Here is a 21,230-nt window from a genome sequence, read left to right on the forward strand (position 1 = left end):
GACACTGAGCAGCACTAAGAGTCATGGATGCACCACCTCATATGAATCATTTCTTCACTATGATTCGGGACTTAGAAGTCATGTTTAACTTGGTGCTTTTGAGCTATCAAATCACCTGTGGTAACTAACATTATTTTGTTCACATGGCTTAATACTAAATGGTAAAAGCACTGAAGGGTTACTTTCTTTGTTTAGTGTGCATCCTCTACCACATAAGTCAAGAACTTTGCCCACACATTACCTCTTGCTCTGGCAAATTCTCAGCAATTTCTCCCTCATCAACGACTTCACCACGTTCTTCCTTCTCCCGCTTTATCTTCTGAATCCTCTCCCTCTTCACATTACCTGCACTAACCAGCACACTCTTCAGTGCTCTCAGGCCAAAATCATAGTGACTTTGGGAGGACAGCTGTTCATCACAAAGCCTAAGAAGCACAAGAGACAAAATGCAATTTGATTCTCAGAATGAACCAACATAACACTCAGTAAATGTCATTCTTTACTTGAAATGATTGCTGCACAATGTACTTAGTGAGTTGCAAAGACTATTACAGCTTTGTACAATAAGTTCTATTATTACTGACTGCAGCCAAACTTGTTACTCACTTGAAGAATGGCACTATCTTATTGGCAAGAACTTCAGCAGTACGGAAACCTTGGGAGTACAGCATGACCTGGGCAATCAACTGACGGTCTGGTTTTGTCATTGCCAAGCTACGGAACAACTTCTTCAAATTGTCAGGCAGATTAGATCTGCCTGCATAGCCAGGATTCATGGTGATGAAGATAGCCATGTCAGGGCTCACTTTGACTTGTTTGTTCAGCAGCTCACAGGTAATGGGTGTTGCAGCTGAAAAGAGAGTGCATTTAGTTATACCTGAGTCAGTGATCCATCACTCTGAGAACTGAAGTCATACATTATTCTATTTTAGTTTCCTACAGTAATAGACAGCAGGTTCTCCAGTACTGCAACTCAAACAATGTGAATTTCTATCAGCTGGAAGTTACATCAAATATTTAAGTTCTGACATAAAGTAGCTTCATCCTTGCATTATTTGCAAGAAACGTAGCTGAGAAACGAAACAGCACGAAGGATGTTAGAGAAGAATTACATACTTTTGTCATAGTTGGGGTTGGAATGCTCTCGCAGGGCTTCCTGGATGCACTGAACTTGCTGTGAAACTGCAGAGAGCATTCGCTCCTCCAGTCTGTTGAACTCATCAAAGCAGCCCCACGCACCCACCTGGCAAAGTCCCACAAAGATGCGTCCCATTGCCTGCAGGGAGAGGGGAAAATTCACTCAATTGCATTGGCAAAAGGAGCAGAGGAGAGCACTTTATACAATGCATCTAAGGCAAGAAGAAGCTGTGTTTATTTGTAGGTTACTGTATTTATAGTATTGTAAGACTTATGAAAGGGTTCTGAAGTTCAGCTTTCACTGCTTCACAGAACCACAGACCATAGCTCCCTATTACTCCATACTGTACTGCAGTGTGTTCCAAAACAGGCAAACTAAGTCCACTGCATAATGTTTTGTTTGCTGATACCATTAACATCAGCGCAGTTCTAGTCCTTTATAGCAAGGAGGGTAAAAGAATTACAAAACATTTCAGAAGAGCAAATTGGATGGCCAGAGTATGATAACCTTTCTACATAAAGAACAACCTTTAAGGTAAGATTCTGTAGAAGGCAACATGAGGGAACATGTCTACCTGAACAGATCCTACTGAATCTACTGGTTTCAGATGAACAGAAATCAATTATTCACTATCTTTTCTACTACAAGAACTTAGGAATCATTAAAAAAAGACAAAAAGAAGCTGTCCTTTCATGAAGTGCATAGTAATAGTGCACAGTGGAACAATTTGGTAAAGATGTTATAGAACCAAGCATGCAAGTGGATTTAAGGGGAGAAATGGTACATGAGAAAAGGTTCACTGGAGCATGAATAGAGTAACACACTTCTGCTGAGACATCCTGATCATCTTAACTGTCAGAGGGAGGAAGGGAGCCGGGGCAAGGAAGGCTCACATTATCTGTGATATTAACACTCCTTAGGCACTTTCTTACTGTCACCCCTACAAGCCAAATACTGGCGAAAAAGAATCCTCATCTGGTCAAAATACAGCTGTACAGAAAAAAAATTACATGTGGACAACCTGGCGGAGTCCACAAAATTTAGTGATTCCTTGTCCATGTTTTATACTGTTTTTTAACTATACATTTGACCAAGGTTTTCATTTGAAGATAATTTGCTGTGTTACAGTTTACAGAGATACTTCATTTGCTTCTCAGTTTGAAGATATCTTTAATCTTCAAATATCTGGATAAATTTTCTTAGTTTTGAAGAATTCTCCACATGCTGAGGTAAACTGCACAGCTGTGTTGTGAAGGATAATTTGGTAATAGTACAGCTACTTCAGTAATCTCACACTCTTATCTGTTCCTCATTAAACCAGTACTATCAATGCAAACTACATAGTTGAAGATATTTTCTTAAAGTCAGTCTTAAGACCCTGCTCCTGTACTTCCTCTTCCTTTCCCTCCATTTAATGTTACAGAACTACCTGTTCAAAAGCCAAGAGCCTCTGCTCTAGCAATGCTCCATCCCACTTCTGCTTTAGGCATTTTTTGTTACAGAGGTTCTGTATGACAGCTCAGACACCAGCTCAGTTAGAACTTACACATAATCATCTAGAAAATAAACACTGCTGGCTGTTTCAGGGTTCTGAAGAGATTCCTACTGCTTGTTAACAAAGACTACATTGTTTCAATCAAACAGCTTACCTGGAAGTCAAAGGTTTCATCACAGTTGAAAACCAACACAAAGCGGCCGAGCTGATGTCCAAGAGCTTTAACAGATTCTGTTTTACCAGTACCAGCAGGACCTGTTTTTGAAATGAGGTGGACATGCTTTAGAATTTATTATCTGAATATCACTGCCAATTCATGCAATCTGCCAGCATGTGGATTCTGAAGGTACCTGTTCAATCAGGAGGGTTCAAACAGAACCTAAAACTGTTTTGACTTCCCCCAAAAGACCATTTTGTTCTTTGCTATCTTAGTTAAAAGTGTCCTGCATGTTCATATTAACACTGTATTTATTGTGGGGATGCCCATCCTTTCCCCAGTTCACCCCCTAAACCCCATCCTAGGCCACACTGTAGTCTCAGGAATGCTTGTTAGCCCTTGGCCTGCATTAACAGCACCAGTTAGCTCCCCTTGTGCTTATCAGAAACCCTGTCTGCTCCCACAACTTCTGTTGTCTGACAAGCTCTTGTTTTCTACCTAATAGCCTTGAGATTTCTATTTTTCCTGCCTGAACAACAAAGCAAGTAGAACAGAATTTTTGTTGTTGAACTTTTCAAGGAAAGTTCCCAGTAACCACCAACTCAGATTGTGGCCAGGATGGAAATTTACTGATGCCTAAAATCAGTAATTTTGCAACTCTATAAACAGTGGTCCTAAGAGAGACCTTTTGAGATCTCCTGGACTGCAGCAGGCTGTGACCAGGATCTCCCTCCCAGTGGGATGCCTCTTGGAGCTTGTGATCTCTCCAGTTTGCAACGGAGGATTGCCATTGAAAGCTGACAACTAAACCTGGACTGATATCCCCCACTCCTTGAGAACCAACCCTTCATTTCTGGAGAGCTGCAAAGGCATCTGATGTATTTCACTGAATTCAAGGGGAATTTTTCACAGGCATACTTTTGCACATACTTAATGTCTGTGTGCCTTATGAGTGTTGCCAATTTAGGTCTATAATTAATCTAAATTTTGTCAAATTACTGCTGTGCTTATAGAAAATCTTACTGAATCATTTTGTTTTAAATTAATAAATTATTCGAGTACTGCTATTATTGTATTGATTTGGTAATTAAGTTCTGCTAAATCCTTTAGATCTTAACTTGATCCAGTCTAAATCTAAGTTTGGCAAGGGAGTCCACTGTGACCCTTGTGACCCAACAGTAGTCTCCCTTACCCCTTTGCACCCCTTGCTTTTCCTTCTGCATCCCCAGTCTCCACATAAACCATTTTAGATTTTTTAAAATCAGATTCTTCCTTGTGTGCTTTATCTATATAGTAAGTAATAGAATGAACCTTGCCATACAATTTGTTGTGCTTTTACAAATTCGTATTAAACCTCCCTTTACTGATTCCTCACTGGTGATTCTTTGAGTGACCTAAACCACTCATTCTCATATATATTAGAGAAGATAAGAATTTTATACACTTGTCTCACAAACTTACCAAATGGTGATCCTCCAAGTCTTGCCTCCAGGGCTTGTGTCATTGTCAGGTAGCAGCGGTCAGTGAGAGGAGTCTGTACCAGCTTATCCTGAACCCCAAGGTACTCAAAACCATAGTTGAATTTGGCATTTGCCATCTGAATGGAGAGCTGCTGCAACACATCTGTCTGCTTTGGGTCAAAGTAGAACCGCATTTGGCTGAGCCACTCGAAGGATTTGGAGTTGTCGATCTTGCTTTTGATCAGTGATCTGGTAACATCTCTCTGGTGCACCAACTCAGTGATCTGGAGAAGGAAGTAACTCCTTAACACCACAACAATACAAGCCAATAAAGACAGGCTAATAAAGACAGAAATCCTACAGCTTCTCAGATTAGCACAGTGAACTGCCATCACTTAGAAATCATGACCTAAAACCAGTCTCTGGTTTTAAAATTTGTTGCTACAAAGCCAAAACTAACAATGTTGCCCACTGTTCTTAATGATTTTTCTAGTTTACAGCAAAGCACTCTGGCCCAGTTAGCCTGTTAATCCATTACAGTACTGAACTTGGTATTTTAGTTGCCAGAAACCAGGTATTTCCCTCTAGAAATAACCCAGGATGATTTCAATTCTCCCCCCACCTCCAATCCCTATCTACCAACAAAAGCATATTATGATTACAATAATAAGCAACTAAATGACATATTTTACATTTGAATGAAAAAAACCAGTAACTTCCATAGCTGGAAGATCCAGTTTGAAGATCAATTCACTGAGAGAGCATATGATATGATATCAAGCATTAAGCTGACTAGAGTGAAAAACTACCACCACCAACATTAATGATCAGGCCTTCATGTAATTGCTTAAATCACACAAAATCTTTTATTGGAGGAATAGTAAGTCTTAGACTGATCTTTTTTTTTTCATTAAAATTAAAAAATTCTCACCTGCAAACCCTGAGGAGGAAAGAAAGTTTTTACTTACCAAGTGCTCCAGTTTCCTTCTGCGAAGGGGTGGCTGCTCCATCAGCACAGAGTCTGCCAGGACATTGAGTGTGACCTCACAATTGGCTAGCACAGACTGGAGAGGACTGTTGTCTCCACCTCCACCATTGAGGGCCGACTCCACATTCTCAGACCAAGCAATCTGGGCTGACAGCACAACAAGCTGAGCCTGTGCAAAAAAACCCTCATCAGATAGTTTTCCTTGCTGAAGTAACCAAACTGCACTATACTTCAGTGTTCCACATTAATACCTGGTATTTGTCAATCCAAGAGATGTAGACTGCCGGATCAATTGAAGTTGCTTTTCCAAAGATTTCTACTTCAGTAACAGACTCTGCAAGCAATTTAGCAAGGGTCACTCTCATCTCTTTTTCAACAAGAGTGAGCCACTCATTGATCTTGGGATGTTCTGTGATGGAGACGGGTGTTTTGAACAGCACCTGCAAGAATTAAAGGTTTAAGTCAGCGCACATCCACTTATTTTCAGAATTTTATTTAAAAAGCAATACTGCAGCTCTACCTCCTCTCCTTCACGTGAGGATATCCCAAGAACCACAGAATTGTCTTCATTGAGAATAATGCTAGAAACTCCAGCAAACATTTTCTTGAAGTGTTTCTGCAACTTAGCCACATTTTTGCTGTTTCCAATGATTTCAAGCAAGTCTTCATCACCAACAAAGTAGAACCTATTAATCACATAAAATTAGATCTATATCAGAACTTCAACTATCACTTTTAATTTATAATTTATGCTCCATTCATGGCCACTACATGGAAGTAATTGACAACCATTTCCTCAACACTGCAAGAGTGCATGAACCACAAATTTGCTAGCAGTTATACCCCAGTGCTACCTTTAAGTTCATGTGGTCTGTACCACACAGAAGTGTATACATGCTCCATAGTGTGGATAATTTTCTTTAGTTATCCATCTCTGAAATGCCAACAGTAGAGTTTGGGATTGAATTGCCTGTCAGGCAGGAAGAACTCCCACTCAGTATCTCCTTCACTCTTATTTTCTCATGCTAAGTGACAAATTAGTTGAGGACTCTAGGTAAGTCAAAATCAATGGCCTAAATACTGGACTGTGACAATTTAGACACTGTCCTTCAATCAAATGGCAGAAGAACCTCTTCAGTTTACAGAAATCAGCTCCAATGGTTCCTTAGGCAATATCCAAATCCTGAAACCAGCCACAAATGAGCAAGTAAGGGAAGTTTCAGCCCCACTTCCAGAGAAGTAGCTGTAACTGAATTATGTATACAGACAATACATATTTAAATGATGGTAATAACATCTCATATATATGCACCACAGAAGAATTGGTAGAGGCTTTACAGAGCAGTACACCAATTCCTGCACAGAAACATCAGATTACTTCAGGAGTCAACTGCTTACCGAGGGAAAGAGGACCTCTCCCTTTCCAAGTATTCTCCCAGGGCTTTCTGTATCTTCCCAAGTAAGTCTGCCAGTCTCTCTAATGATCTCTGCACACCTTGAATGTTGAGAACATCCATCACAAGTGGAGATTTGGACACCTTTTTCATGAGTGCCAAGAATTCAGTGCTGATGCTGCAAGTAAAATAACACAATACATTAATGCAAACTCAGTAACCACAGGCCTACAGAACACCAAATTTATTTGTCTCTAAATGACCACTCCACCTCTAATGGCTGTAGCAGCTCTAGGGAACACAAGCCTTAATTCCCCAATTACTCTTTATCTACCTCAAGCCCTCAACAACAAAATCTAACTTCTTTGTAATGTTCAATTTACCAAGTCCAGAGCAGATCTACTTGTCTTTACTTCCTCAAGTGACACATAAATCTTATTCTTTGATCTGACTGGAAGTGTGTGGAATGAGTAAGTATGATCAGACCAACTTAAAAGAGAGGAAGTAAATAATGTTTAAAGGGTGAGATTAAAGGCTGCAGCAACCGAAATGTGTCTGTTTGTTGCAGCCACAATGCCAGAAAAACCCTTGAAGTAACTGACAAGAAATAGCAAGGAAAACCACCTGAGTCCAAATCATCTTCTAAAAATTGTACATCAGCCTGTTTACTAGAAACATTTTCTGCCATAGCTGCAGATGAACTCTTTGCTTGATGAACTTGTATCTACAGCAGCTGTAATCCAGCTGGACCAGGTAAGAATGCAGCCAGTATTTAAACTTAGAGTGCTAGAGTGAGTCATGAAGTTTCAGGCCTGCCCACAGGGTGCCCCAAAGGAGGCAAGAAAACAACAAAATGAAAAGGTTACCTCTGGAACCGCTGGGTCTCCACAGGCAGCAAGTGCTTGATGTCTGCACTGCCAGTAAAGATACCCTCCAGATAGACCCACCGCCTTTGGACATCTATCCAGACATCAAAGAGTGCCATGATACGGTTCAGTTTATCTTCCCAGCTAAGGGCATCTTCCTCAAACACCTGAAGTTTGAACACTACATTAATATTCATTTTAATATTATAAAGTGTTTGACTACTAATAGTTATTAAGAGGAAACAGTTTTTTGAGAGTTACAAAGTATGCATATACAATTAACAGTCTGTCAGCTTTAAACAGTGAATATAGTCCCTGCTGGCAAAAATATAAACTAAACAGAAGGGGAAGGCAGAAATGAACAGAAATTCTTTAGCTTTGTTCTCCATTTTACCTTGTAGTATGGTGACAGCTTCATAGCAGACACGCTGTTTATGTGCTCCTTGACTTTGTTGAAAAGGTCATCCCATCCACGAATCAAACGACATTTGTTCTGGTAATTGACCAAGTCCAGTTCATAGGTGTTCCACACTTCTCTTATCTGAAGAAAAAGATGTTTAAGATATGACATCAATAATTTCTGTTCCAACATAGTTACAAAGCAGAAATGTATTACAGTAATCAGATAGTATTTTTTTAACCCAAAGATTCTGGCTTTACGTTTAAGTTTTTGTTAAGAATATTGAGACTATGATGCAGTTCAAGGTGGGATCTTTGCACGCACCACCAAGAACTGCTTTTCCCAAACAATGCAAGTTTCATCAGAGGACATTTACATAGCTTTAAACTGTTCTCCAAAACAGAGCTAACGATGGAGTCTTGGCACTTGTTTCAACAGCTTAGAGTGACAAGCTTACTACACATGTAGCCACTTAACAGCAACCCTCAGATTTACTATTACATGCATACATACAAGGGCTGATACTAGCCTGTTTCAAGAACTCCTCCAAAGCCATCTCTCCCTGAGCCACAAGCAGAACATCTTTGACAATGGCTTCATTTCTCTGTAGATCGACATCCCAGATCTGGCCCAGGGTCAATTCTGACACAACCCAGTTAACATGAAGCCTCTTCATCAGTTGTTTCCAGTGTCTGTCTTTAAGTGCCTCGGATTTCAGTTCAATAACTAACATGTTTATCTACAGAAGAAAAGAAAGCAAGTTACATCTTTGAACTTGAATATAAACCACATGCATTTTAGAAATGTGGGCAACTTACCTTCATGTAGCCTTTCAGAAGTCTCTGAACATACTCATAGGAGGCGTACTGTCGCAAACGGGCAGGGAAATTTTTCAGTTGGTTCAACAAACCATCCAAGTTTTGGCGAAGCTGTCAGTAACACAAAAGCAATGAAATCTTTCTCTACAAGTCCTGTGCATATAACCATACAAATTACCTATACATTTGTTATGGAAAACTCTCTCTAATGAGACATTAGCAACAGGGCAGCTCTTACAAGTGTTACCCTTATTTGCCTCAAGATGTGGTTAGTCTACAGTTGAGAATGTAATTTTGTCTGTCGGATTGGGATTTATGATGCAGTCTTGTCACAGGCAGTTAGTTTAGAGATTTGTGCTCTTTCTGCTCTTTACCTTCTGAGCACTGAACTAAAATCGATGCTGTTTACCCAAATGGATAATGAAGTTTCTCTAATGAGGTCCAACAGACTATTTAAAAACAGCAGCTTCTTCTCTGTAGATGCAGTCCAATCTCAAACTATGGAAGCTGCATAAATTTCCTGTAAGATTACTTAAATTATGACCATCCTGTGAATATTTATCTTACCTTCCGAAGAAACATGCCCACAAGATACTGAAAAAGGTACTTTAACACTGAAAATTATCTAGACTGACAAGAGAGCATGTCTGTCTCAAGTGGTCTAATTTCTAATTTGCATATACTTGTGGTGGTTACACTGTTAATGTACACAAAAGTGAAGTACCTTGCGAGGCTGTACTGAAACCCAGGGTTGTTCTTTCATTTGATCAATTTGTTCCCAGACCTTAGAAAGTTCAGACCAGACACCTTTGAGATCCTGCAGCTCTTCAAGGGCTACCTGTAATAAAGAATGTATCAAAAATCAGCAGTTATTCCTAATTTCTTCAAAGTCAATAGCATGGGTGAGTTAAACAAAATACTTCTAATACATCAAAAACCTTTGGATAGTTTGCCAGTTCAACAGAACTGCAACAGCAAGTGACCAAGATGAAATTTTCCATCTCAGTTCACGTAACAGTTTCAAAAGAATAAGACAGTCAAGGAAGAGATCACAGACAAGCTCTGAAGGCTACAACTGAGTCAGTGTGGAGACTGTGCCCTGATATTAGTACAGCACACACTACAAGTCTCTCTCCTGAGGGAGAACATGATGGAACTGAAACACTTTTATCCAAAACTGGCAAGAAGGTTGTGAGCAGGTCGTACCTGGACGCGCTCTTCACTGCCACTGAGCAGTCCAGTGTCTGTAAGTTCCAGAGCTTCCTTGGCCTTGGCACACTTCTCACGGTCATCCTTCAGCCTGCCAAATTTTCCTTCGTAAATGGTAAGAGCTTGAAGAGCCTCTTCTGGACGCAGATTTCCCTAAAGTTTGCATGGGATACATTAATCCAATAATCCTACAGTTACGTTGAAGGTAAGTTAAAAGCGGGGACTAAATATAAACGTTGGTTTGTCTCATTTTTTAACATTTCCATTTTGCTGACTATACGATAACATATTATTCCACAGTAAGTCCCATTTCATTTTTACATGCAGTTTTTGGCTTTACAAAAAAGCACTTCAGAAAAAAAAAAGGCAAAAAGCAGCTTGCTTCTGAATTCTCCTACATGCACACCTCTGATAAATACTTGTTTCAGACAAAGCACTCTCTTACAGGAAGTAATTTACTTTTCTGCATCTAAGAGAGGCCTACTTCTTAAGGGTAAACTTCTCTCTGCAACTATTGCCAAAAATCAACACACTGGCAGGTTATTATAGAACCCTTAAACAGACTTTTACTATCACCTAAAATAAAAAACTGCAAAAAAAGCATAAAAAGCATAAAAACGAACTCCCTACTTCTTACCGAATGCACAAAATCTACTTCATTCCCTGAATATTAACCATCACTGCTTACTGTTACAGGCTTTGTTTTCTCCCAGTCTGTCAGCAAGTCAGTTGTTCGGCTCTCCACTGCACGATCCTCTTGAACTATTTTCATCTGTAGATTTGCTACTTGTTGTTGAATGGCAGAATCCTTCCTACGCATAATGTCATTAAAGGCACCCCATTCTCCTTCGATGTTGTCAATGTACAGCCAGGAGGAAGGGAACTGGAACCTTTGTTTCTCAAGCAAGCGCTGACCGTTGCGATAAAGCTACAAGACACAGTGGTTTTGAGTTAAAAAGACAAAACTTAATCTGCAAGGTTAAATAAACATACTTTAATAAATGCTCACTATAGAGCTAAAAGGATTTTTCAGAATATGAAGTTCAAATCTGTTTTTAAGAGAATTTGAGTATCATTTTATGACGAAGCTGCATTTTATGAGCTAAGCCTGACATATCCACAAGTCAGAATCATTAGCAAAAGACAACAAACATACCTCAACTTGCTTTTCAAACTGTTTGATTTTACGTTTCAAGGACTGCACGTATGTGATGAATGTCACAGCATCTGATGTGCTAGCAGTGTCCACAGAATGCTGCTCCAGCTCTTGACGGGACTGTTAAGGGCACAAATCAGTGTTTTAGCATTCTACAGCAGTTGATCTGAAAGTGAAAAACTGTCACTAAGATTATTCTTACCTTAGAAATTTGTGAATGAAACTCTGTCATATTCTGACCAAGCATTTGGCCAAATTTGCTGAGCACCTCCTTGTGCCAGGAGTCATACTTCAAGTTGACCTTTGATTGTACCTACAAGTGAATAGTGTTACATAATAGTAATTTGTCACCCTTACTATTTTCTGTTATACACCTATTCTGAAATTCAATGCATTTATCACAACAAATAATTACAACTTCTCACCTTGCCGTAGTCTATGACAACAGGTCCAAACTCCTTTCTGGTTTCTGCATTGTCAAATGTTCCTCTTGCCTTTCTTATCTGAACCAAAAGGGCCTGCCACTTATTCAGGTCTTCTCCAAGACGGTTGTATATATTTTCAGCCTGCATATCCCACAGACACTGGTACTGCAGCCAAACCTAATGGAGGTATTTCAGAATGGTCAGAACTTCTCCACTATATTCCAAAAGATGTGTTTCCCTCCAGCCCCCAGGAAAATTGGAAGTCCATGTTAATTTTAGCTGTTCCATTATATCCTGTCAGCCTCCTACCTTGACATACTGCTCCACTTCAGTCACAATTCCCATGACAGCTGAGTATGACTCCTCCAGAGCTGCAGGGCCATCAGGCATCCTTGTCAATGCATTACGATAGAACTTCTCTTCCTCAGACAGCTCGTAATGCACTCCAACCTAAGAACCACAGTTACACTTGTGATATACATGAATTTCCAGGGCACACAGGTTTGGTTTTAGATCAACACACTAATACGTTGAGGACATTTAATTACTAAGAGAAAGCAATTGCTCTGTCTTAGATACAGCTTCATTACACCTACCTGGTATCTCTGACTTTGAATTCTTGGCAGCGACAGGATTACCATTTTCCAAGAAAACATTTCTTGGTAAAGTTTGTATCTACAGTCTTCAATTGGTGGATTCAAGTATATCACCTGGTTGGTTATTCTTAGTTCATGTACAATGTTCTGCAGAAATAGTAAAAAAGCCCAGTTTTACTGGCAGATACTGCTACATATAGACAAGAATTTTGGACTTCAAGAAGTACTTTTCAAAAATCAACTTCCACTTAAATGGAGGAAAATATTTCTCCAAAAACAGATGCTGAAGAAATATTTATCTACCATATAGGCCTCAGAAATAATTTCTGCATCAGTTAATTGACAATACAGAAAAAAACTAACCAACCAACCAAAAAAATCTAATGCAAAAAAAAAAACACAGGAAAACTTACTTTGATCTTGGGTTCACCACCAGGCTTATGGCTCACTTGAGGAGCATCTGTATCCATGTCAACTTCTGCTTTGTCATCTGCTTGTCCCAGAAGAACCTGGGTCCAGGCCCTCAGTCCAGCTTGCAAACGAACACCCAAGATTCTTTCAATCTAAAGAAAATGAGGCACATTGGAGAAAGAACCTGCATATTCACTGCATGAAGATCCCCACTGTCAGTATATTCTGACAGGCACACTACAGCCCCTCAAAGAACCAAGTGCTTCTTTACTAAGCTTCTTTACTTTCCAGTGCCAGAAGGGGCTTACAAGAATTGGAGGGACTGTTTACTAGGGCTTGTAGCAAAAAGACAGAATAATGGCTTTAAATTGGAAGAAAGGAGGTTTAGATTAGGTATTAGTGTGGCGAGGCGCTGGAACAGGTTGCCCAGAGAAGTTATGGATGCCCCATCCCTGGAAGTGTTCCAGGCCAAGCTGGATGGGGCTTTGAGCTACCAAATCAGTGGCATCACTGCCCACAGCAGGGGGGCTGCAACTAGATGATCTTTAAGGTCTCTACCAACCTAAACCATTCCATGATTAGAGGTTTAGGAGTTTTGGTAAATTTGCACTGAATATAATTCAAAGCTTCTCCTCATCCTCATGGACTTTAAAGTAATGAAACAATTTTAACCAAACTGAAGTTGACCTAGTGACCAATAATCTAAAACTTAACAGGCAGAAGCAAACAATATGATGGCAAGAAATCTTTGCTACCAGGATAGCAAATTTCCACCACCCTTTATCCACCTTGCTCCCCAGCATCCTCTAGGCCGTCAAACTGTATCAAACTTTTTTCTTCAGAAGACAAAACTCCCCTTGAATTAATTAATCCCAAAAGTCAACAGTAAAAAAACCCCAACACACGTCTTGCATCTTCTGCATACCAAAAACGCACTGAAATTTCCAGGGAATGAGAATTTAGTCTCTGGTGTGACTATAAAGAAAAGTCTCCCTGTGTGACTATGAAGACAACAATCAAAATATATTTTGCACCGGAATAAAATATATACTCTAAACATATACTACTCTTCGATCTCAAACCTACCTCCATATCCAACTTATTGACCCAGATTGGCAAATTTGAGTATGAATGAAGATTTAAATCATCTACAGCTTTCTGAACTCTGTTCAAGATTTCGGAGAAAGTCTTGTGATCATACATGCATGTTTCCAATGATCTCACTTCCAGGTCTATCTTCTCTTCAATAATGAGCAGATCATCCACCTAAGATAGTTCAGGAAAAATGGGATGTTTAGTTTGACAGGTCAGAGCAAGGAAACAACTATCCAGTAGTGGTTAATCATTTATCTTTATTTGGATGCAACAGTCCATCAACTTTAGCAACATCAAATGAAAACAGTACTGCTAATAGCAATTTTAGCACCACTAAAAGATCCATCCAGTTGGCCGATTTGTACTGACTCACTCAAAACCGAGCTGCAGAACTGGTTCTCAGCTATCCAATGACATTTTTGGATAACCACACATTACTGAATTATAAATGTAAAAGTTTTGCAGATAACACAAACCTTTTCCTGGAAACTGAAGACAGTCTCAGCCAAGCGCTGTACATATGGATCAAGCTTGTATGATTCCCACACAAGTGCAATTCCTTCTGCAATCAAAGCCTGCACCTCTTTCTTCAAGCCAGCGACCAGCAGTGAGATAGTATTACGCTCTTCTACTTTCTCACATGTTCGCTCGTATGTGCGGACACTTTCAATGAGAGAAATAGCAAATGGATAGAGTTGGTTTGCTTGGTGAGCTTTGTTAACAATTGCTAGTGGGACACGGAAACCAAGCCACTTCAGGTTTCGGACTTCTTTTGAAAGTGTAATTATTTCTGGGAGGAAGTTGACTTTCAGTTTCAGGACATTTCCAGTTCGACCTCGAACACGAGTGCTTTCAATGGTGAAAATGCGACCAGACACACCAAGGTTGCGTTGCTGAACTTTTCTTGCCCAGTCATCAAAGATCTCCTGAGTGTTGAGCTTCATGCGAAAGCTATCTCCATCCTGCTTTAGCTTCTGACCTTCCACATGGTTCTCCCAGCCTTTGCCAAGGACATCCTCCACACGCTTCATGTAAGCGGTGAGCTGCCTGTCGATCTGTTTTGCCCAAATGATAGACCCAGACACAGGAGGCAGGTCACGAACGTGACTCATTTTACACGCTTGACTCTGTGGGTATTGTACTTTAAACTTGTCATGAAGAGACTCGATATCATCTTTCACACGCTGGATCAACTGCGTTTGGTATTCGCGAATGGCACCGCGAATGTGAGGCCTGACAAACAAGGCATTAAAGCGGGAGAAGATTCTGAACATTTCATTGGCATTCTTTGCTGTACCGAGCTGGTCTCTCAAACGGGCTGTTATTCTTGTTTCAACTCTATCAATTCTTTCATCATAGCGCTTCATCGCTGCCTCCCAGGCTTCTGTACCTTCTTTGGAAACGTCTAATCCATCTACTTCCTTAACGTTCTCATAAGCAAGATTGACTTCTTCAATTGCATTAGCATCTGCAGCATCAAAAAGGACTTCTGCTACTTTCATATCCTGTGGTTCAGGTACCTCTCCTTGATTTTGCTGGGCAACAGCTGTTACCTGCATTAGAATCACAGTTAAGTGAGTTGGATACTTCAAAATTTCCCTGGAAGTAGCAAAATGCACTTGGTTCTAAAAAATATTGCACAAACCCCCTGCCAATCAGTGATAAATTCTTAAAAAACTTTCAGTCATGCTTCAGAACCAACTTCCAGTAGGAAGAGGGCAGCCCAGCTACTTTACAATCTTCCACTACTGTGCAGCATAATCTCATTTTCCACTGTGGTTTAGCCAAATTCAAGGATTTAAACATTTATTAATCTCCTCTGTGTTATGTCTAGACTTGCTGAGTTTATTAACACGAGCATGCATTATGTAATGTAAGTCAGAATTAAAGCTAAGCCTATTAGCAAGGGTTCAAAACTAAACATGGAAACTGAATGTTACAATACATTTGTATTGATAACATCAAGTAATAGTAACACTCTTGAAGAAGCCACACAGATTTTCTGTTTGGTAACAACCAAGATTACATTACCTGAGGTCGCAAGACTCTCACAATGACTGCTCTCAGTTGCTCATGCTGACGCCTGAATTTCCTCATTTGATCAAGACGACTCTGGAGTTTCCTGTGAGCAGGATTGATGCGCCACACCATCTTCAGGTTCTCTTCCCTTTTTCTCTTCACAATATCTCTCAGCAGAACTTGTAGCTTCTCATATTCATCATCCCAGGTTTGGAATACTTCAAAGCATGCAACCATTACCTGAAAAGAGTTTTAGAACAGGAACTTTAACTCCCAAACTAGATGCTTCCTGAAAGTCACTGTCCAACACAAAAATACAGCAACCAGTATCACAAAGCCATGAACATACCTTTTCAAATTCTTCATAGGCCACATGCATCAATTTTCTGGTTCCCAACACTTTAAGCAGCTGAGAGCTCAGATCTCTTGAAATAGCCTCCACTAAACGCAATGCCCTTTGGATTGGGTATTTTGTGTTCCTGATTTTTCTCAAATGGGTAAATATTGCAACAAGGGCCTGCCTGATTTTGTCCAGCTCCGTAGCAGACAGCAAGTCATTCAGTGGAAAGTCTTTCATCAGTGGATTATAGTCATTCACAGTTTCCAGTGCCTGTTTCAGACCTAAATGGAAAAGATTTTGAATATAACTTTTCATTACATTAACCCAAATCTTTATCTGTACCTAGTCCAAGGTTCCTCTAAACAACACTGCTGTTTGTACCACATTGTTCAGGTTTTTTAACAGTTTAAGTTGTATAGGACATTTGAGAAAAATGTTATTGAACAGATATTTTACCTGTGTCAGTATCAAAGCTGACAGTTGCATGGAAACGTTTGCCATGTTTCAGAATGTCCAGAGTCAGCAGAACTTCTGGACTTTCACGTTTTTCCTGAATGCGGTACAGAGCCCTTTCCAAATTTAACCAGAAGCTTATCTCCTGTAATGCAGTGCCCGATGCAGGATCTCGATCTAATTTGGTCACCTTCAAAGTAACAGAGAGAAAGAGAAAGGAGAGAGAAAAGCATTTAATTTATACACTTCAACTGTAAAAACTTGCTGTTACTAAATATAATTGAAACACGTAACAACTGCCAGTTATTAATAATCCAACCTCAGACAGTTTTGGCACTCATTCTTTGAAAAGTGTAGGAACTGTATGCAACATGTGACAAGCGTAATTCCAGAGATCCTAAAGGCTGGTTTTAGGACCTTCATGTAATAATCTTCAGCACAGCCTAAAAATGTCACCTGCCTGCTTTCCTGAGCAGTGTCTCTATTCTGGTTAAAGGCAGATGAGGCAAGATAACAAATGTTTTATGCTCTTAAGTAAGGAAAGACAACACTGTTCCACAAGCAATAGGAGTTTCCTGTGCATACAAAGGCAAAAAAGCCAGACTAGTATCTCAGATGCTTTTTTGAGTAACACCAGCAGAACAGCAGTTTTTTTGAAAAGTAACAGGCAGAAGTATGAGATTACAGGATAGGGCTGGAGCAACCATTGTGAAGTGGTTGTAGATGCACCAGGAGCAAATAACAAAACAGGCCAATTCAGATATGTCACTCAGATCTGCTGTAAAGATTTGAAGAACAGTACAAAATTCACAGGGTTACTGCCAGTTACTTGCGTCTATTACAATATGTAAAACATAGTCATACTCTTGGTAATTTGTCGAACAATTTAGATACGATTCCAAATTTGCACTAGGCTCAGCTTAATTTTAGACTAGACTTAACCTAATTTAGACCAATGTTTCTCGTGACTCAAAAACCTGGTCTCAGATCTTCAGAGCATCCTGTACAAGCAGCATTTTACCAGTTAAACAGTGAAGATACACAATTATTTCTTAGTTGTTTTTTTTTCCCCTGTTCTTTATTTTGTTACCTTTTGTATTTCTCTAATCCAGCGGTTGACTCCAGACTGCAACTGATTAAGGAACAACGGATCCTCAGCCTTCTCACCAAAATCTGTAACTTTTGGTTTTTCTCCACGTTCATAACACTGCTTGGCAACATTAGTAATGGTTGCATGAATGGGCAGACTGATCTCTGGAATTTCAATATTCTGTTGCAAATGCAAGAGGCCCATTTCAAGCTCTGCAATCTTTTTCTCAACTGAAGGAGCCATCTTATCTCCATCCCTAAAAAAGCACAGATGTTTCCATATAAGAAGGTAAACCAAAAAAGCATATGTAACACATTTAGACCTGAACTGCTTCCCCAGAATCAGCAACAGCATCATACCAACTGTGTGTTTAAACAATTCACGTGATTCACCTAGAAGAGTCACTGTTGTTTGTTACTTTTTTAAAATCATTAAACACTTTAGTTCACTGGTACAGAAATGCAGTATTTATACTGAATTACCTGTCTGCTTTGCCAGATTCTCGGATATAGGACTTGAAAAAGGGAGCAACAGCATTGCTAATGAAAGAGTGCAACGTTTCATATGGAGAATCTTCACTGAGAGTGAGCACTCTGAGCTGGGAAGACACTGGTTTGTCTGCATCGATCACTGCTGTACGTTTAATGAACGCCAGGCTATGGAACAGAGAAGAGAGTTACTAACCAATCATCTGACACTTAAGTGACACAACAGCTTAAACCTGACTGCAAGTTTAGGAGTCAAATGGCAACCTGCATCATCATACTTCACAAACTTTCTTCTAAGAGACTTGAATACAAGTTTTCCAAATAAATACATCTTTAAAGTTCAGCAATAAGCAAGCTGAGCTACCAATAAGGACTCTGAAATAGGGGCACAGTAAAGAAAAAACACATTTTACAAAGCTTCAGAGTCAAATATGCCTCAATTATAAATGACAAATATGTAACAGACAGATATAACCAAATAATACTGAACCCAAGCTGTGTATGTTACAGCTGCATGTATGCCAAAATTAATAAAACTTTGTTTCTTTAGCCCCATAGCTAGAAGTCCTAGGTCCACTCCTTTCAGCCTCATGACACACCCTCTTTTTAGCAGAGCCTCTGCCTTAAAATGCTATTGTCCCACTTGAATAAAAACACTGCCTGAAAGCACTAGGTAAACTGGAGGTAAATTTGTAGGTAAATTTGCTTGTACAAGTTTTACAAATATAGAGTAGAAATGTTAAGATCGATTTTACTAATTCACCTGTTTGACTTTATTCCATAATGAATGTCAGTGCTGATACTGTAGGAAATGAATTCTTTTTCCTCTTCTCCTTCATCTCCCACATCCTCTGCAAAAAATAGACTATGTAAGAAACACTTAACTTCTAACACATCTGCCACTCCTTCTCAACCACCTTCTGCTATTACCAGACTATTTTCTAACCTTTAAGCTCCACACCAACTTAATTAACTAAATTAGTTCAAATGTAGCTTCGCAATATCTCTCAGATACAGAATGGGTTCACTATCTTTAAACAAAACTCCATTAAGATTTAGGTTGCTATAAAAATAATAAAGCATTACAGTAAGTGAATTATAACTCTCATTCTGAGAGAGAAATCTGCAATACAGAATGTGCATTTATTTGCAGAGATATGTTGACAGGACAACTATGCTTCAGTGAGAACATTAAACAGCTGTTTTTTTCTTCCAAAGGTGGCCTTTGTATTTTCAGACATCTGCTTTGAAAAATGATTTGGAAATTAAGTCTCTGAACAACAACAAAAAAAATCTCTTGACAGAACAAAAAGCCAAGCCGTGGTAAGTACTCAGGCATTAGCACAGGCAGTGCATCACAGATGATGTAATTGCTGAGGATGCAGGCAGCCGTGCTGCAATGCAGTGATTTCAGTGCTGAAGGTTACTCCCGGCTGGGGGACACGCTCTGACTGGACACAGTACAGCAGGCTCCGTCCTGCTTGGTCCCCTGCAGGCTGGGGAGCTGCAGATACCAGAGAGCAGCTTTCATTATGCAGAAACAGGGCTTCTGTTTTATTGTACTTGTAATCAGTAATCTGCTTCATGCTACGCAGTCCATGGACAAGCTTCAATAATAATGCTGTTTTTAACAGCGTCAGATCTCTCCATATGCTGCTGGAGATTTCAGATCTGTTAAGTTTTAACACCTGGCTGTCATTCACAAAATCCACTCTGCCCAAGTAACTGCTATTAAACCAGAAGACATGGACAGAAATGGCATCTGTGCATGATAAATTAGTATTTGGCTTTTGACATATAATAAGTCTCTCAATTTCTTTTTATGCATACACATATAACAATATCTATGCCATGGGCCTGGAGATAACTGATCACCACTATCTTTATTATTTCCAACCTGAACTAGGGATAACCATTCTTATGATCCAGGCATAGCAAAAATGCAGGAATCATCTGCATTAATATTAAATGTTTTTCTTTAAACCTTATTAAACACTGTATCATGAAATCATAAAGACAGGTGTTCTTTTGTTCTCTTTGAGAAAATTAATCCTACTGAAAAAGAAGTCTCAAACACTGGATGGGAAAAGAGGAGGATAATCTGGATATAGGCAAAAAAATAAACAATGATGGGGTATTTTTAAGCATCATCTGAAGTTTACAATTAATAGACAGTGAATGAAAGAACCCTTTCTGTGTGCAGCAACCGCAGGGCATATATCAGGATATTAAAGTGTTTCTGTTGACATGTTAAACAATGCAATATGAAATACGATTTTATTAGGATTTGATATATACAGGAACAGAACCACCAGCATACTAGGAGCAGCGATTCAGAAGCTTAATAGAATTTTGCAAGCTCACGCTGGCAGGCAGGTAGCCATTTACAGACTGTAGGGGCTTCTTTAACAGTAAAAGCCTGCATTATTGACGAAACCTTGCTGTATTTTTTCACTGTTTATTAGGCTGCATTCTGTGACACTAAGAGCCTATTTAGCAACAGATTCGTTGTCATCTTCGAAATAAATAATCAGTACCAGAGACACTGAAGCTACAGTCTCAGCTTAGCTGCAGGATTTCATGCAGCATTTGATGCGGTTCTGAGCGCAAGCAGCACGGCCACCAGGCTTTGATAACTAAACAAAGGCACGCCAAGGTCCCCATTTTCCTTTGTCAATTACAGGCACTCCCTAATTAACCACGAAACGACGGTTTTTACAGGTCGATTCAGGCCGGGGTTATTTTTCCCCCTTTATCCGGGGTTTTGGCGCTCTCGTTCTGTTTCAGAGCGGCTGCCTCGCCCAGGTCGTCACTTCCCGAGCAGCCTGGCTGCCGCAGGAGCGCTGCCACCGCCGACTGACGAAGCACTTTGGGTGCCTTTCCAAGCAGGACTGGCCGCGGCCGCAGCACGCCCGGATCTGCGCCCGCAGCCCCGCCGCGCATCCGCCTGGGCCCCGGACCGCGGAACAAAGGCGGCGGGGGAGGCCGGGCCGGGCCGGGCCGGGCGTTGGCCAGCGGGACCCGCCCGCAGCCCAGGCTGTGCCGCCGCCGCCGCCGGCCGAGCCCAGCAGCGAACCCGCGGTGCCCGGCCCGGCGGTGCCCGGCCCGGCGGTGCCCGGCCCGGCGGTGCCCGGCCCGGCGCCTCCCGGCCGGGGCCGCGCTGAGGCGGAGCGGGGCCGCGGCGGAGGCGCGCCCCTCCCACCCGCGGCAGGGCGGCGGCTGCGGCCGGCAG

At 40.5% G+C, this 21,230-nt stretch overlaps 1 protein-coding gene across 1 annotated transcript in view; it reads right to left on the bottom strand.

Moving 5' to 3' along the window:
- The window catches only part of DYNC1H1 (dynein cytoplasmic 1 heavy chain 1), a 45,006-nt gene that overhangs the window by 23,407 nt on the left and 369 nt on the right, over positions 1-21,230 (bottom strand). The window contains exons 2-31 of the mRNA XM_068192398.1: positions 18,762-18,849; positions 17,993-18,166; positions 17,511-17,766; positions 16,424-16,610; positions 15,977-16,248; positions 15,640-15,867; positions 14,085-15,161; positions 13,600-13,779; positions 12,516-12,665; positions 12,103-12,249; positions 11,816-11,956; positions 11,507-11,683; positions 11,284-11,394; positions 11,082-11,201; positions 10,614-10,853; positions 9,923-10,078; positions 9,441-9,554; positions 8,717-8,827; positions 8,428-8,637; positions 7,893-8,039; positions 7,499-7,665; positions 6,637-6,810; positions 5,759-5,924; positions 5,490-5,678; positions 5,219-5,407; positions 4,252-4,534; positions 2,788-2,888; positions 1,117-1,276; positions 607-850; positions 242-425 (exon numbers count right to left, since the gene is read on the bottom strand). Coding sequence (XP_068048499.1) covers positions 242-425; positions 607-850; positions 1,117-1,276; positions 2,788-2,888; positions 4,252-4,534; positions 5,219-5,407; positions 5,490-5,678; positions 5,759-5,924; positions 6,637-6,810; positions 7,499-7,665; positions 7,893-8,039; positions 8,428-8,637; positions 8,717-8,827; positions 9,441-9,554; positions 9,923-10,078; positions 10,614-10,853; positions 11,082-11,201; positions 11,284-11,394; positions 11,507-11,683; positions 11,816-11,956; positions 12,103-12,249; positions 12,516-12,665; positions 13,600-13,779; positions 14,085-15,161; positions 15,640-15,867; positions 15,977-16,248; positions 16,424-16,610; positions 17,511-17,766; positions 17,993-18,166; positions 18,762-18,849 — 6,143 coding nt within the window. The remainder of the gene's footprint in view (positions 1-241; positions 426-606; positions 851-1,116; positions 1,277-2,787; positions 2,889-4,251; positions 4,535-5,218; positions 5,408-5,489; positions 5,679-5,758; positions 5,925-6,636; positions 6,811-7,498; positions 7,666-7,892; positions 8,040-8,427; positions 8,638-8,716; positions 8,828-9,440; positions 9,555-9,922; positions 10,079-10,613; positions 10,854-11,081; positions 11,202-11,283; positions 11,395-11,506; positions 11,684-11,815; positions 11,957-12,102; positions 12,250-12,515; positions 12,666-13,599; positions 13,780-14,084; positions 15,162-15,639; positions 15,868-15,976; positions 16,249-16,423; positions 16,611-17,510; positions 17,767-17,992; positions 18,167-18,761; positions 18,850-21,230) is intronic.

This window comes from Anomalospiza imberbis, chromosome 6 (genome assembly GCF_031753505.1).
Source record: "Anomalospiza imberbis isolate Cuckoo-Finch-1a 21T00152 chromosome 6, ASM3175350v1, whole genome shotgun sequence".
In the NCBI taxonomy this organism is placed as follows: domain Eukaryota; kingdom Metazoa; phylum Chordata; class Aves; order Passeriformes; family Viduidae; genus Anomalospiza; species Anomalospiza imberbis.